The sequence below is a fragment of the Aspergillus melleus genome, assembly GCF_016097325.1.
Source record: "Aspergillus melleus strain CBS 546.65 chromosome Unknown contig1, whole genome shotgun sequence".
Taxonomy (NCBI): Eukaryota; Fungi; Ascomycota; class Eurotiomycetes; order Eurotiales; family Aspergillaceae; genus Aspergillus; species Aspergillus melleus.
In genome coordinates, this window is record NW_025763370.1 from 4,240,661 (window position 1) to 4,256,439 (window position 15,779).

The window sequence follows — 15,779 nt, forward strand, 5'->3', positions numbered from 1 at the left end:
TTATTTCCACTGGTTGATCACATAAGATGGTAATTCTACCACAAATAACCATGACATACCGATACATTTGTAATCTGACGGGAAAACGATTGCTTGGTCAGCTGTATTAGGATCACATGAAGTGCTAAAATAAGTTAAATTAGCGAAGTTTATGCTAGTGCGGATAATAATTGGATTTCGCGGACATCCGTTGGATGTCCGTGGATATCCAACAGTTGGATGCGGATGTTGAAGTGGTATCCAACATCCGCAATCTGCGGATGCGGATATGACTTTGACATCCAACGGAGCGGATTTGCCGCAGCCTACCCTGAGATGTTCTCATTCAATCAAGACCGTCGGAGCTATTCATCTTAACTAAATGACTCTAGCGGATCTCGGCCGAAACTGTTAGGGGTGGTCGTAAGCTGCTGTAGGAGTAGTCTATGCCGTAGTGGTAGTTTGCCCCGAGAGCTATTTATCTTAGCCAGGTTCGTAAATCAAAGGCAAAAGTCGGTATTCAGTCGCATATCACAAGCGAGACATTCAACATGCCTTCTTTACCGCCAGTTCCAGACAAGTCAACTCCTATAGCTCTCCCTCATCCTCCATCTCTTGGTTTCCCAGTACCCAGTCATCGCCATGCAGTCTCAGTGCAGCTGCCGACATGGCAGGATATGCGTGGGATGGTTGCCCACGACCCACGGGTCACAGGTGTACACCAGAACGGATATCCCAGGTCTTTCCTTCTCACAGATGTCGTCAAAGTATGTACTTTTATATGCACTGCGGGCCAGTAAATCTGTTAACATCGAGGTTCCCAATGTACTGGGTAGGCCAATACCGCTTGTTTGGCTCTTTTTGGGCAACAAGATGAAACGCGCCTGATATTTCCAAGTTTAAATCATGCATTAGCCTGTCATCGTATGATTATTGACCTGGAACCGGGAGCAGCTGGCAGTGTCCGAGTTACGACGGCGGTCTTTGTACTGGATGAGCCAACTGATGCTGGCCAACCACGATCGTTCTTTATCGCATTCTGTCCCACACAGTTTACCGCCAGTGCCATGATCTTCTGGCGGCTCACTGGAAACAGGCATCTCATCATGACTGGCTCAAAGCATGCGCCATCACCTGAACAGTATATATGCACAATGGACAGACTCTATAATTGAAGACCATTCAGACAGTGTCAATGAGTTAGTAGACACAAAAGCAGATGTCTTGGTGCGCTTACGCATTGCCAACTTGCTGAAACGGGCGTCGATCAACCCTCTCCAGAGTGAACAATTTACATCGTCAGGTATCTTTCTCTACCCCACCGGCATGGCCGCAATATATCGCACTAACGAGCTGCTTCTGCGCTGGCGGCGAGCATCGACGGTCGTGTTCGGCTTCCCATATGAGCTCACGCTGAAGCTAGTTGAGAAGTACATGCATTCGTATGATCGATTTTAATCAATATAGCGATTGGTTGAGCAATCGGTGGGCAAGGTGATGAAATCACTTATTCAGCTACCGCGGCCACAGCTGTGTTCCTGAGGCCGCCAAGACCCGTGTTCCCCCATTTGGTCAAGCAACATCCTAACCACCCAGCAAGCGCACCTTGACAGAATGGTTATATTCTTTATTGAGATTTTAGACCTATAGTCTCATTATATAACCTATCTTTCTCTTACAATCTATTTAACGTGAGGCCGGCTCGTAGCTTTCTGTACTTAGATGTAGCTCCTTATATAGTATACTGTACTGGTCGATAATGTAGACGATTGACCATCAGCCAGCTGAGCTTTTTGGTCTAGTTAAGAGTCATACCCATACCTAGAATTCCACAGGTAACCAGTTTGTCTCAGGGTCCTGGCCCACTTCACTATATAGTAAAATCCTACAAAGACTATAATGCATATGCGTGGTTAACTTCGAGGTATGTCTATATAGTGAGCCTACCGCAGTCTGCTCCGCGTTGCGGATACAAGGCTATCTGGAACCAACCACCCCGGCTGAATAATAAAGTAGGTACTCTGACACTACTAACGGCCCGCATCATGGCGAAGGTCTAGATAGTAAGTTAACAGAAGGTACGTAGCTAAGATAACGGAATATACGGAAAAACTACAAATCAAGCCGGTGTGAAACATGAGTATTGGCAACTATGAAGTCTTTGAGGATGTTCCAACCGAAAGTAAGAAGGATGACTACATAGAGTCGTAAGAGACGCGAAGGCTATAATTAGCAGAAAGCAGATGAACAGCAAACGCAACTGACCCATTAATACGAGTACTCCAAGATGCACGCCCCCCACCCATCCCACCCACCCTCGGGGCGCGCACCCTCTGACCTACCCGTTGCGCAACATCTCTAGAATCAACCTTAACTGGAAGTTCTCAACGCCAAACTTGCGCTCCAGTTCACCGATACCCTTCTCCATGTGACCGTACAAGACCTCCAGCGTGTCCTCAGTAAACTGCAGGCTTCCGTTCTGTTTCATCAAGTCCAGAATTGTCTCTTTCTGGGCGCGCGTAGCGGTGCCGCGGACGCGCCGCTGCATCCAGACATTCCGTAAGACATAGTTATCTGGCATGGTTTTCAGGAGATGAATCAGTGGAAGGGAGAACTTGCCCTCTTCGAGGTCTTCGCAAAAGCCCTTTTGCTTTGTGTACTGTTTTTGGTCGGTGTGGTCAGTTTCCCAAGTACGCCACACGGAAAGGGGTTTCGGTTGAACAGGAGACATGGACGGGCCCATACCTCAGCAGAGACCAAGTTCTGGTAGTCGTCACGGGTCTGAAAATACCGTCCGAGGCGATTGGAGAAGTCAATCATATCGACATTGACGGGATTCGTGGAGTGAAGTGCCATGAGGCGACCAAAGAGCCTGACGAGACCGCCGGTTTCTAAATCATTGGGTTAGAATCGTGCTTTAAAATCGATTGGGGGGAGCTCAGAACTCACTGTGCTCAACCATCCGAAAGTATTCATTGATAGAAGGACAGATAAGATTACTGGTCCAATATAGGTCCATGGACTGGCCCACGTAGAGGTAGTGCAATTCCTCTTCAAGATAACAAGAATCAGCTGTGCACAGGTTCCATGAGGGAATTTGTGACGCATACCGGTAAATACGAGCAAGCTTTTTGGGTCTTCCAGTTTCTGGACCTCTTGCAATGCGCAGATGAGCTGATAATTGGCTGAATTCACTGTCTGACCCAGCCCGAAGATCATATGGGTTGATGCCTTGCCCCTTCGAAGCTCCGATCCATCTTCTAAGTCATCGAGCCTGCAAACAGTCAGATGTGTCACTAGAGATAAGGAGAATGAAGAAAGAACAGACATCAAAGATGCATTGTGAAGAATTGTAATGATAGATTTGATTATGGCTAGTTTCTCAGCAGGTACACGAAACCAGACATTCAAGGCATCGATTGCATGCTCACGAATTCCTTTGGATGGAAGAGCCGTGATATATTCGTATGGGGCCTGTAGAACCTGTTTGATTGAATTTTTCCGGTCAGAAAATTGGACATGCCTGGAGAAAGCAGTAGTTTTCCTACCTTCGCCTCAAGACATTGCCCTTTGAGCGGTGTTTCTACCTCCTTTATGTCATGGCCTTCATGTTCGAATGATTCCACTTTCATGTCATGATCCCCAAGTCTGAAGCCATCACGGCCCGAAAGGTGCTGCGTGATAACAGCGCTCAAAAGGCTTGTGTCACCGTTGTTAATACCATTGGTATTTCGTCCCGGGACTGAAGCGTGCCGGCTGTTGGCAGTGCCATTTCCATTGAGAGTGTCATGGCTTCCGGTGCCATTTGTGTTCATCGCGTGATCTGCATTAACTGTGCGATCGAAGTTCAACTCACTCTGATCTAGACCGGACGCACCACCCTCAGGCTTGTGTGCCTTGGGAATGCCATTCTTCATCCACTCGAGCTGGCGCTCGCTGAACGATGCGTCAGTGTAATATCTCGGGCTGTAGAAGCTCCAAACCACGTTTCCACTCATGCTGTACAAGACCGATTCAAGATACCGTTTGGTATCAGAGGAGAGGTTGTCGCGAGCTTTGATCTCCTCGAAGACTCTCAGGTAGTTGACGGTCGCCTTTTGAATTTCCTGACGACATCGTTCCTGGGCCTGATATTCGGAGATCCCATGTTCTTCCATGGCAACGAAGATGAAATTGGTCACATAATCTTTCCCTAAGGCGGCGGCGCTCTGGCGTTCCTTGTCCCAGGAGACCAGATCGTTCACCAACGCCATGTGGAGGTATGCAGTTGTGGCAAGCTGATGGCATGTGTCCAGTTCATTCTCCGGGATGGTGATCGCTTGCGCAAAAGTGAGCAGGCCATACCAGAAACTAGATCTCATATTAGATTAGTCCCAGTCTAGTACATATCCTAAATCTAGGAGTAGGGAAATGTTGGAGAAGGACAGAGAGGCAGAGAGGGAGGGAGGAACTGACAGCATCCCGACATCGTGAACCCGGTATTTCAGGTACTCGTCTTCGGACTTGAACCGGTAATCCTCCTGTCGTCCTGCTTTGTCAAGGAAGGTCGACCAAGCTTTGAGGGACGTAATTGCGCGGTCTTTATCGATGCTCAGCATCCTGTTTGCAACGTACGCCTGCAGCGCGCGCTTTCCGGAACCGGCATGCTTTATAGTTCCGGTGCTGATCACTTGATCGAATGCCGCTTTGAGATCGTTGTTATGTTCGTCGCCCTAGTACTTTATCGTTAGTCCACTCTTTTTCATCGTGTCTGCACGGGAGGGAAGTTTCATACGTATTTAGCAATATCGGTGACATCTACTCCGCGAACCGCCAAGCCTTGTCAGTTTACTAGCTGGAAGCAAAAGAAAGACATGACATGACATCAAATCTCACCATCGTGTAGAAACGCAAGCTCATTCGCGTACGAGACAATTCCGAGTCTTTCTGGAAGGGCTTCAGGAATAGCAATGCTCATCCCGCTCCATGGGTGTCCCAATCCACCCTTGTAGAGCCCCAGCGGTCCGACTTGTTCGCGCCAGTGCTCTTGGCATCTCAGACAATCGATTTCCTCGAGCTCGGTGTTCTTATGATATCTCACGGTGAGGCCATCGCACAGCCCTTGGGCTTCATAGGTGCTAGGCTCTACCACCGTGGAGAATTTGAACTCCATGCTCCAGAAAGAAGAAAGGAGATTAGGCAATAGAAGATAATGAGGCAGAGATGAACGAAAAAAATGTATCCAAGTGTTAGGGGAGCTGGCTCAGGTTGGGGAAATGGATGAGATGTGTGCTGTGACATCGAGGAGATAGAGAGATGACCAGAGTAGGATACTGTATTTATATCCTGTCCTATGAATATGATTTCCCTTTCGGCATCAATAGTGCGATAAACTATCCTAAAGTGGCATACACTACCGAACCCAGCTGAATATTCCGGCATATATGAGTACACATACACATTCCTACTGATGTGTTGGAGGAATAGAATGTGTGCTTCGACATGCGTCTCCTGAGGCTTCGAATACGGTGATTCTCAAGCTGAGTTGCAGAGTGATGACATCATAGTCTTCTATTATCACCCACTTGTATAGAACTCGAATCACATGGTCTGGTGTTCGGTAATGCGGCCCAAGGGTGATAGCAGTCATAATCCAAATTAATGGGGATGATTTGCGTTGACGCGTCCAGGCGACTAGATGAACTAGAGGGTAGTGGTGCTGACATGCAGCAACTGAGAGACCCGTGAGCAAGAAAAGCTGTCTCTTGTTTGTCATCGCCAGTCTGGAGAATGGTAGTTGTTGGCTGACTTCAGCCTCGGGTATACTCAGCTGGGGCTGGCTGAGGTCCAGACAAGAACGTGGCTTTCCTGGACAGTATAGGTACCCAATGTCTCAGTGATCAATTGGAGAAGCGTTGCCTGCTGTACAGGCTGTGGTGATAGAGAACCACTCGCAGCATCACGCATTATCATGCATTATCACACAGTACCACAGATTGCAAACAATTGGGCTCCGGACATACTACGTGTTATAGGCACGGATTTCCGGAGTTTACAATTCGACTAGAGTGACTGGTATATTCCATGTCCATGTGGAGACACTTAATTCATTCCCCATGACCATAAGCAGGCGGAGTGATGGCCAAGGTTGCCTTGAAGACATAGTTGTACTTACTCATTACCTGCCTCCGACAGACCCCCTTTTCTTGAAAGATTTTCCCTTTGAAAGTGTGTGTTACTACAAGTATAAGTTGTATATTGGTCTGAGATTCAATCCAATCTCTAAATCCCATCTATAGTCCATTCCTCAGAATCAATTACAAGATGACAAATTCAGTCGATTTCCAGGCTGTACAGACGCTCTTCTTCAATTTCTATAGCATGTATGGAATATACGGGCTCTTTCTCCCCGCGATTTCTCTGTATAGCGTGTCCCTTGTTATCTATCGCCTGTACCTGCACCCGTTAGCTCGAATCCCCGGGCCCAAGATTGCTGCTGCAACCGGCTGGTATGAGTTCTACCACGATGTCATCAGAGGTGGAATGTATATTCATGAGGTTCAGAAAATGCACAGAGAATACGGTACGTAACCCAAGTTTGAGCTTCAATCCATTCTAATCCTCCTGTTAAAGGTCCTATCATCCGCATCAATCCCTATGAGATTGTTATCAAGGACCCGGACTACTATAACACCGTCTATGTCGCCTCGAACACACGCCGTTCGGAGAAGTGGTATACCCTACAAGGGACAGGACTTGACGGCAAGGAACTCTTCTTCATCCACGATTAGCTTGTCGTACAGGAAAGGATATAACTAACTGGATCAAAGGCGCCATGGGTATGACTATGGGGCACGAATTGCACCGCCGCCGCCGCAAGTACTTCGATCCATTCTTCTCGCGTCTTGGTGTCACGCAGATTGAGGGGGTGATAATGGATGAAATCCAGTTACTCACCGATCGACTCGAAGAATACCGGAAATCAGGCCGGACTATCCAAATGGAACATGTTATGGCTGCGTTCACTGGTGACATTGTGACAAAGATTTGCTCGGAGAAGTCCCCTGATATGATCCGGCACCCAGAGTTCGGCAAGGAATGGTAGGCTTCGTCAACCATCTTGGAACTGGTGATAAGTTACTGACTGCAGAATTGGCAGGTATATTACGATCCACACCTACCAGCACCAGGTGCACCTTTTCATGCAACTTCCTTATTTAATCTCGTAAGTACTCCTAATTTTGCTTCTCTTCTTTTCTCTCTCATTCACCTAACGCATTATACAGCCTCACGCAACTAATCCCGCGGGGACTCGTGATGCGTTTTTCTCCGGGAGCCGCGGCGTTCAAGAGTTTGCATCAGGTAGGCCGTTCCTCTTTCTCTGCAAGCCCGTCTCCGCTAAACATAGACTAGTACGCCTTCGATCACATCACTGTGGCCAAAAAGGACATGATTCGTGCCGAAAAGGTGCAACAAGAGGCCGGCCGAAGCTCCGTCTTCCGCCACGTACTCTCCAGTGACATGCCCGAGTCGGAGCGTGAGACCGAACGGCTTGCCCGCGAGGCTTTGCAGCTGTTCGGCGCGGGCACCGCCACGTTAGTCCGCGCCTTCAGCATGATCTTCTATCATGTCCTGTCCAATCCGCAGATGCGAGAGCGGCTCCGGGGGGAGCTGAAGGAAATCATGGCGGAGTATCCTGCGAAGAGACCCACTTGGCAGGAATTGGAGAGGTTGCCGTACTTGCACGGGATCGTCAAAGAGGGTTTGAGGTACAATCTCCCATGAACTCCCTCTTTTCAGACTCGAATTCAATAGCTGATACGAGGGATTTTTATTTACCAGACTAAGTTATGGGGTCATGCGTCATCTCGCCCGCGTCTCGCCCGATCAAGCGCTGCAGTATAGGGAGTGGACGATCCCCGCCGGCACCCCCGTGGGCATGTCCTCGCATAGCCTCCATTCCGACCCAGAGACATTCCCTCAGCCGTCCAGGTTCCTCCCGGAGCGGTGGATAGAGAACAAACATCACCTTAATATGAATCGGAACTGGGTTCCCTTCGCTCGGGGTTCGAGGATGTGTATTGGCATGAAGTAAGAGATCTTCCTTTAAGCCTCATTCTCAAGGGCTTTCGGACCCCTGGCACATACTCTGGGTTTACTTTGTCTAACACGCAAAAAATAGTCTTGCCTTGGCTGAAATGTACTGGGTGCTGGCGGTTCTATTTCGCCCGGGGGCGCCGGAGCTGGAGCTTTTCGAAACTGTCGAGGCGGATGTGGTTCCGGTGCGGGACTACGTGGGAGGGGTTCCGGAGTTCGGGACCAAGGGGGTGAGGGTGACAATTGAGTAGATGAAGCTGTGAGGGGGAAGAAGAAGGTGATAGGGGCGGAAGATAGGATTGTGTTGGTGCGGTGGTTCTAGTTTTCGACCCAGTCCTATTGGAATTTGGTGCACATGTGACCCACAATGGCTCTTCCCTAGTCAGGACTCAGCGGTCATTTCCTGCTTCGTAGGAATCCAAGCATTCTACATCCTTGCGATCTCCGTCATATTGTGTAGCTAATAGGGTATGTTTGCGGCCTCAGCCACTTGGATGGAGACGAAGATTCAATTTCCTGATGTGAGGCATCCGACATCGATTATTGTTTGCTAGCGCCCATTTGGTTACTTTTCTCATTTACTTTGGTCGCCAAAGCATGAACTAGGGCCTATACTGAATAGAAGAAAGAAGTATTTGGGAGAAGATCGCCGCGACGGATTCCCTTGGCGTTCTCCCGGAAATGATGCTTGCGGGATGCAAGGTATTATTGATGGAATGCCGTCAGCTAGTACGTCCCAAACCTTGTTGCTAATCGCGGTAAGCCACTCACTAGGATGATCCCGGCATGAAGCTTCACTGTATGGAAACTATAGGAGCTGGAACTATGATAACAAGAAAATGATAAGAGCGGAAATAGTAAAGGGCTAACCGAACTTGGATCAGACTTTCTTGGAAGAGAAAGCGAGGCCCAATTAATGACTGGAGAAGGCAAATAACACAGCAAAGGGGGCCTGAACAACCAAAAGGGACTAAAAGCAAACAAAGCTGCGCAGCAAACACCCAAGACAGTGGCTGACCCTGGCTGACCCTGGCTGATTCTGGCTGACGAGAGCCACACTGGACCCATGACGTGCCACACAAAGAATATTGCTGTGGATCACGTTACCAAATATGACGATCTAAACAGTCAATAAACAGAGAAACGGGCTTCTTAACAAGAGGGTTATGTATAGGGTTGGATTTTAGGTCCTCTGCTCTTCTGCCCTTCAACTTCAGACTTTTCTTCAACTACCCTATCACTATAGCCTGTTCTGAAGCTCGCCGTCATGACCGACGACCATGAGGTCCAAAGTGGCCTCAATTCTCACGTGGAGAAAAGGGCAGAAGAGGTTCATCAACTGGCCAGGCAGTTCACCGAGCAGAGCACCTTTTCTACCCACGGACAGAACCCCTTTGCTGCCGAGGCAGGATCAGCCTTGGATCCTAACGGTAAAGGCTTCAATGCTTTATCATGGTGCAAGGCCATGCTACATGTTCACACCGAGGATAAACAGGCCCATCCGTTGCGAACCCTTGGAATCGCCTTTAGCAATCTCAATGTACACGGTTTTGGTTCCGACACAGATTACCAGAAAAGCGTCGGCAATGTCTGGTTCGAAGTGCTAGGTCTGGCAAGGAAAGCGCTCGGTACTCATAGCCAGCGCAGAATACAAATTTTGCAGAGTCTGGAGGGTGTCGTGGAGGCTGGCGAGATGCTGGTGGTTCTTGGTCCTCCTGGCTCGGGATGCTCGACCTTCTTGAAGACGATCGCTGGGGAGACGTATGGTTTCCATGTTGATAATGAATCTAGTATCAATTTTCAAGGTATGTCCAATTGACTCACAAACCGACAAAGTATATGATTCGTTACTGAATGCTGCTAGGCGTGAGCGCGAAGCAGATGGCCCACGAATTCCGAGGCGAAGCTATATACGCCGCCGAGCTCGACATCCACTTCCCAAAGCTCACCGTCGGAGATACTCTTTACTTTGCGGCGCGCGCCCGAGCACCAAGGCACATCCCTGGCGGGGTGAGTGTGGCTCAGTATGCCAGCCACAAGCGTGACGTGATAATGGCCATGCTTGGTATTAGTCACACTAAGAACACGATCGTCGGAAACGACTTCATTCGTGGTGTATCTGGTGGTGAACGCAAGCGAGTCAGTATTGCCGAAGCTTGCCTCAGTAGTGCTCCCCTGCAATGTTGGGATAACTCCACCCGTGGCCTTGACAGCGCAAATGCCATTGAGTTTTGCAAGGCTCTGCGTATACAGGCAGATATCAACGGTGCCACTGCTTGTGTCTCGCTATATCAAGCCCCTCAAGCCGCATACAACCATTTCGACAAGGTGCTGGTATTATACGAAGGTCGCCAGATCTACTTCGGTCGGACAGACACCGCGAAGCAATACTTTATTGACATGGGCTTTGCCTGCCCCGAGCGACAAACCGATGCAGACTTCCTAACATCGATGACTAGTCACCTCGAGCGTGTCGTACAGCCAGGTTACGAAGGCCGCGTGCCTCGAACACCTGATGAATTCGCTGCACGATGGCAGGCCTCACCACAGCGAGCACGACTTCTGCAAGACATCGAAAACTACAATACAAAGTTCATGCTGAATGGAGAGTTCCTGAACAAGTTCAGACATTCTCGCCGAGCTCAGCAAGCCCGGGTCCAGCACGTATCCTCACCTTACACTTTATCCTATGCACAACAGGTTAATCTGTGCCTATGGCGCGGATACCAACGCCTGAAAGCCGATCCCAGTGTCACGATATCGTCGTTGTTTGGAAATGTTATTACTGCTCTTGTAATTGCCAGTATCTTCTACAACCTCAAGCCCAATACCAGCACCTTCTTTCAGCGCGGTGCCCTTCTATTCTTTGCTTGTCTCATCAATGCCCTTGGTTGCGGACTGGAAATGCTGACTCTATATGCGCAACGAGGAATCGTAGAGAAGCACTCGCGATATGCTCTCTACCATCCATCAGCCGAAGCAATTTCATCAATGATCATGGACTTGCCGTACAAGGTCCTCAATGCCATCCTTTCGAATACAGTTCTCTACTTCATGACCAACTTGAGGCGAGAACCTGGGGCTTTCTTTTTCTTTATTTTCACTTCCTTCATTCTGACGCTAACGATGTCCATGTTCTTCCGGTCTATGGCATCTTTAACGAGATCTCTTGTTCAAGCTTTGCCCTTCTGCGCGGTCGTCCTTCTCGGGCTCTATTCTTATACTGGGTTTGCGATCCCGACAGGGTATATGCTCGGGTGGGCGCGATGGATTGCGTATCTTAATCCTATCAACTATGGCTTTGAGTCCCTCCTGATCAATGAGTTCCACAACCGTGACTTTCAGTGCATAGCATATGTCCCATCGGGTCCTAGCTACATGGACCTTCAATCTAGGAACCATGTCTGCTCTACCGTCGGATCTGTACCCGGTCAAGCATTTGTCAATGGCGATGCCTACATCCAATCAGCATATGACTACAACGTCTCGCACAAATGGAGAAATGTTGGGATTATACTCGCCTTCATGCTCGTTCTTGGAGCCATCTATCTGGTCGCCACTGACTTGGTCACTGAAAAGAAATCCAAGGGCGAGATCCTAGTGTTTCCCCGCGGGCATGTGGCACTCAAGAGTGGTAAGCCTGATGACTTCGAAGGGGGCAGTGACCACAGTGCTTTTAAAGAGAAGCCTAAGTCCGACCCTGATGACCCTATGATGATCGAAAGCCAAACTGCAATATTCCAGTGGAAGAATGTTTGTTTCGACATCAAGATCGGGAAAGAGAATCGCAGGATCCTTGACCACGTTGATGGATGGGTCAAGCCAGGGACCTTAACCGCTCTGATGGGGGTCTCTGGTGCTGGGAAGACCACACTCCTGGATGTTCTAGCTGCACGTACTACTTTGGGCGTGATCAGCGGAGAAATGCTTGTCGATGGTAAACCGCGGGATGAATCTTTTCAACGCAAGACTGGCTATGCCCAGCAACAAGATCTGCATTTGAGCACTGCCACAGTGCGCGAGGCACTTGAGTTCTCAGCTCTTCTCCGTCAACCTGCTCATGTTCCTCGCGGAGAAAAGATCAATTATGTGACCGACGTTATCAAACTACTTGATATGGCAGACTTTGCTGATGCTGTTATCGGCGTCCCTGGAGAAGGCCTTAATGTTGAGCAACGGAAACGTCTCACCATCGGGGTAGAGCTTGCGGCAAGACCGGCCCTGCTTCTGTTCTTGGATGAGCCCACGTCGGGGCTCGATTCCCAGACATCCTGGGCCATCCTTGATCTCCTCAATAAACTGAGGAATAACGGCCAAGCGATTTGTAAGTTTGGATTCATGCATCCGTCAATATCCACTAACATGATCTCAGTGTGCACCATCCATCAACCGTCTGCTATGCTGTTCCAGCGTTTTGACCGTCTCCTCTTTCTTCAAGCCGGTGGTCAAACCGTATACTTTGGAGACATCGGTCAGAACTCGCATATTCTGATTGATTACTTCGTGCGCAACGGTGCCCCTCCCTGTCCCCCAGCAGCTAATCCTGCTGAATGGATGCTTGATGTGATCGGTGCCGCTCCTGGTTCCCACACGGAAATCGATTGGTTCGAGACATGGCGTAATTCCCCAGAATACGCACAAGTACAATCGCATCTCACCTCACTGAAGCACGAACGCTCCCAGCAAATTCCACTGGCCTGCGTTAGCTCCGGCACAGAGCGCGAGGACAGAGACAGTTATCGCGAATTTGCTGCCCCTTTCTTCGCCCAGCTCCGTGAAGTTCAAATCCGAGTCTTCCAGCAATTCTGGCGCTCTCCCATCTACATCTACTCTAAGGCAATTCTCTGTGTCTTGCCCGCTCTATTCGTCGGCTTCTCTCTCTTCAACACCCCCAACACAATCCAGGGCCTGCAGAACCAAATGTTCAGTATTTTCCTATTACTCATCCAGTTCGGGCAACTCATCCAACAAATCATGCCACATTTCGTCACCCAGCGAGCATTATACGAAGTCCGAGAGCGGCCGTCGAAGACCTACTCCTGGAAAGTCTTCATGCTCAGCAATATCGGTGTCGAGCTTTTCTGGAACTCACTCATGTCTATCTTCATGTTTCTGTGCTGGTACTACCCTATCGGGATGTATCGCAACGCGGAACCCACCGACACAGTACACCTGCGGGGCGCGCAGATGTGGCTGCTAATCTGGACTTTCCTGCTTTTCTCGTCTACCTTTGCCCATTTCATGATCGCTGCGCTCGACGCCGCAGAGAACGCCGGAAATCTGGGGAGTTTCCTGCTGTTACTCTGCCTGCTCTTCTGCGGGGTGCTCGCAACCCCAGCCCAGCTGCCCGGGTTTTGGATCTTCATGTACCGCGTCTCCCCATTCACGTATCTGGTCAGTGGGATGCTATCCGTGGGAATCGCGGACACGACCGTCACCTGCGCCGACAATGAGTATCTGAGATTTGACCCAGTCAACACGACCTGCGGTCAGTACATGGCGCCGTACATGGCTCAGATGGGCGGATATTTGCAAGAGGAGAACGCGACGGCGGGCTGTCGCTTCTGCCCGGTTGCGGACACGAATTCGTATCTGCACGCGGTAGGGGCTAGCTATGCGGATGTCTGGAGGAACTTTGGGCTCATGTGGGTTTTCATCGCGACGAATGTTTTGGCTGCATGTCTGTTGTACTGGTGGACGAGGGTGCCGAGAGTTCGGAAGAAGCCGGTTGTGGATCCTAAGGTTTGACTTCATCTGTTCTAGTTACTATGGTCAAGTTGTTATTGCGCTTTCTTTTCGGCATGTTACTTGTATTAATATCACTTCATGGACTGGATGGTTTGATAAAGTGGATATAAACTACTTCTAGATTCTCTTTACTTTAACATTTGTAATAGAAATTTCTCTTATATCTAAAAGGTTCTTAATTAGCAGGTGAGCTACAATTCTTTGAGATTACGGAAGGAGTTAACTTACACTCAGGGTCTGTTTAATTGTAGTTGGTCACTCGATATTCCGGTCAATCAAAGGTTAAGGAGCCATGTAGCGATGATTATAAAGCCTTGTTAGATCATAGTACTATTCAATACCACACACTGAAAGGTTCTCCTATATTGGTGCAGTAAATCCTGGACTCATCGTCTCCTCATCTCCAGAGTATTGGGATCAGATTGTCGCATGTCTCTTCCCTATCCCAGGCGGCCACATCTGATGTCCTCATTTTGAGGCATGTTTGTGCTTCATTCCGCAGGCTTTCTACCTCACTTGCGTTGACATCGCTGTCGACTTTAGTAACTTGGAGTAGTGCTTTCGAAAGCTTGAACAAACTACGAGCATGCTCAACTGGCATGCAGTCTTTGCTGAGATTGGTGACTTCCACCGAATTGCGGAGATATTTACTGGTCCAACAAGTTAGATTCAGATTTTGGGAGAATGATGGGAAAGAGACCCATTGACATCCGAAGAGTCGGTAATGGCGGACTTACATGGCAGCTTGGACTTTCCCCTGGTCCAGGCAACATGCGCCAATTTTATACAGGCATCCGCCGTGGAAGGGATGAAGGCGCGACTGTTCATCACTCAACCAAGATCGTTTGGCGGTGATGAAATATAATTCGGCCATTTCAAAATTTCGCTCGCGTTGTTCCAACGTAGCGAGCGCGAAATACGCACTACATGATAATGTTAGTGACATGGCAAACTACTTACTAAAAGAAAATCATTTTGGACATACTAAGCAAGCACAGCCCTGTTCATGGATTTTGTCTTCTCTAATTGAAAGATACATTTGTCGAGATTCTTCCTGGCTCCCTCCAGGTCATTGAGATAGAGCATACATCTCCCGGAGTTCTTTAGAATAACTGTAGGTACGCCTCGATTCCCAACAAACTGTGGCCATATATCCCGGGCACGTTGAAACCACTCAAGGGCAGTTTCGTGATCGTTGGCGGTATTGTAGCAACATCCGAGGTTAGTCGAGAGGCGGCAGAGTAGTTCATGGTTGACAGGGTTTTCTTGAAGCTCTAATTCGTACAACTCGTTCAATAATTCGATGGCTCTTTTCGGATTACCAAGGACTTCGGCCACACTGGCTTGATGGATCATGTTGGCAATTTTCAGTTCCTTCTTCTCGGGGCATTCTCTCACAGCCTGTAGGACAATAGTGTTGAGCTCGGAAAGGTTCATGAGATCCATCAATCTATTGGTCTCATGAAGAAATCTAATAAACGAAGATGATTTTGTTAGAGCGATCACAGGACTAAAGGGATCAAAAATGTACAAGATATGCACCTACCGTTGGCAATGATTGAGTAAATCGCAGAGCTGCCACGGCACTGTTAACCTTCCGGTGTCTTTCATCTTCAAGAAGTATTTTAATAGATCTAGTACTTGTTTCTCGTACTCGCCACACATGTGCCATGCATTGTATAAGCGGGCACCGTCTTGCTTAGGAAAGAGGTCGTAGAGAAGCATAACCGCGTGAGAGAAAGCATTCATTGTCGTCTCAGGGTCATCACGATGAAATGACAATTGAAGGCTCTCCATAGCTGGCAACCATTGGTTCGAAAAAGAGGTTTTTCTATACCGTAACTTAGCTTGGAATCCAATTAATATTTTAGGCACACTCACGATTCTGCAGACTCCATGATGGACCTGATTAGTCGGATATAGCAGGAACTAGCTGAAGAAGGAAGAGAAAGCAGATTGAGCTGGAAATTTAGTAG

At 48.7% G+C, this 15,779-nt stretch overlaps 5 protein-coding genes across 5 annotated transcripts; 3 read left to right on the top strand and 2 right to left on the bottom strand.

Moving 5' to 3' along the window:
- Positions 1-2,317: 2,317 nt before the first annotated feature.
- Positions 2,318-5,131, bottom strand: LDX57_001510 (bifunctional terpene synthase/polyprenyl synthetase family protein; the record flags this gene model as incomplete). The annotated part of the gene is made up of 9 exons (XM_046083155.1): positions 2,318-2,638; positions 2,725-2,870; positions 2,929-3,030; positions 3,090-3,253; positions 3,308-3,462; positions 3,528-4,329; positions 4,435-4,691; positions 4,754-4,776; positions 4,855-5,131. 9 exons carry the CDS (start codon positions 5,129-5,131, stop codon positions 2,318-2,320), a joined length of 2,247 nt encoding a protein of 748 aa, XP_045939112.1.
- Positions 5,132-6,282: 1,151 nt separating this feature from the next.
- Positions 6,283-6,749, top strand: LDX57_001511 (uncharacterized protein; the record flags this gene model as incomplete). Its single annotated transcript, XM_046083156.1, has 2 exons — positions 6,283-6,541; positions 6,592-6,749. 2 exons carry the CDS (start codon positions 6,283-6,285, stop codon positions 6,747-6,749), a joined length of 417 nt encoding a protein of 138 aa, XP_045939113.1.
- Positions 6,750-6,793: 44 nt separating this feature from the next.
- On the top strand, positions 6,794-8,306 carry LDX57_001512 (cytochrome P450; the record flags this gene model as incomplete). Its single annotated transcript, XM_046083157.1, has 6 exons — positions 6,794-7,059; positions 7,118-7,183; positions 7,245-7,320; positions 7,372-7,727; positions 7,801-8,049; positions 8,141-8,306. 6 exons carry the CDS (start codon positions 6,794-6,796, stop codon positions 8,304-8,306), a joined length of 1,179 nt encoding a protein of 392 aa, XP_045939114.1.
- Positions 8,307-9,322: 1,016 nt separating this feature from the next.
- Positions 9,323-13,803, top strand: CDR1_2 (ABC drug exporter AbcA; the record flags this gene model as incomplete). The annotated part of the gene is made up of 3 exons (XM_046083158.1): positions 9,323-9,860; positions 9,920-12,379; positions 12,428-13,803. 3 exons carry the CDS (start codon positions 9,323-9,325, stop codon positions 13,801-13,803), a joined length of 4,374 nt encoding a protein of 1,457 aa, XP_045939115.1.
- Positions 13,804-14,200: 397 nt separating this feature from the next.
- Positions 14,201-15,552, bottom strand: LDX57_001514 (tetratricopeptide repeat protein; the record flags this gene model as incomplete). The annotated part of the gene is made up of 4 exons (XM_046083159.1): positions 14,201-14,453; positions 14,541-14,726; positions 14,789-15,274; positions 15,350-15,552. The coding sequence occupies 4 exons, from the start codon at positions 15,550-15,552 to the stop codon at positions 14,201-14,203; spliced, it is 1,128 nt and encodes a 375-aa protein (XP_045939116.1).
- Positions 15,553-15,779: the final 227 nt, after the last annotated feature.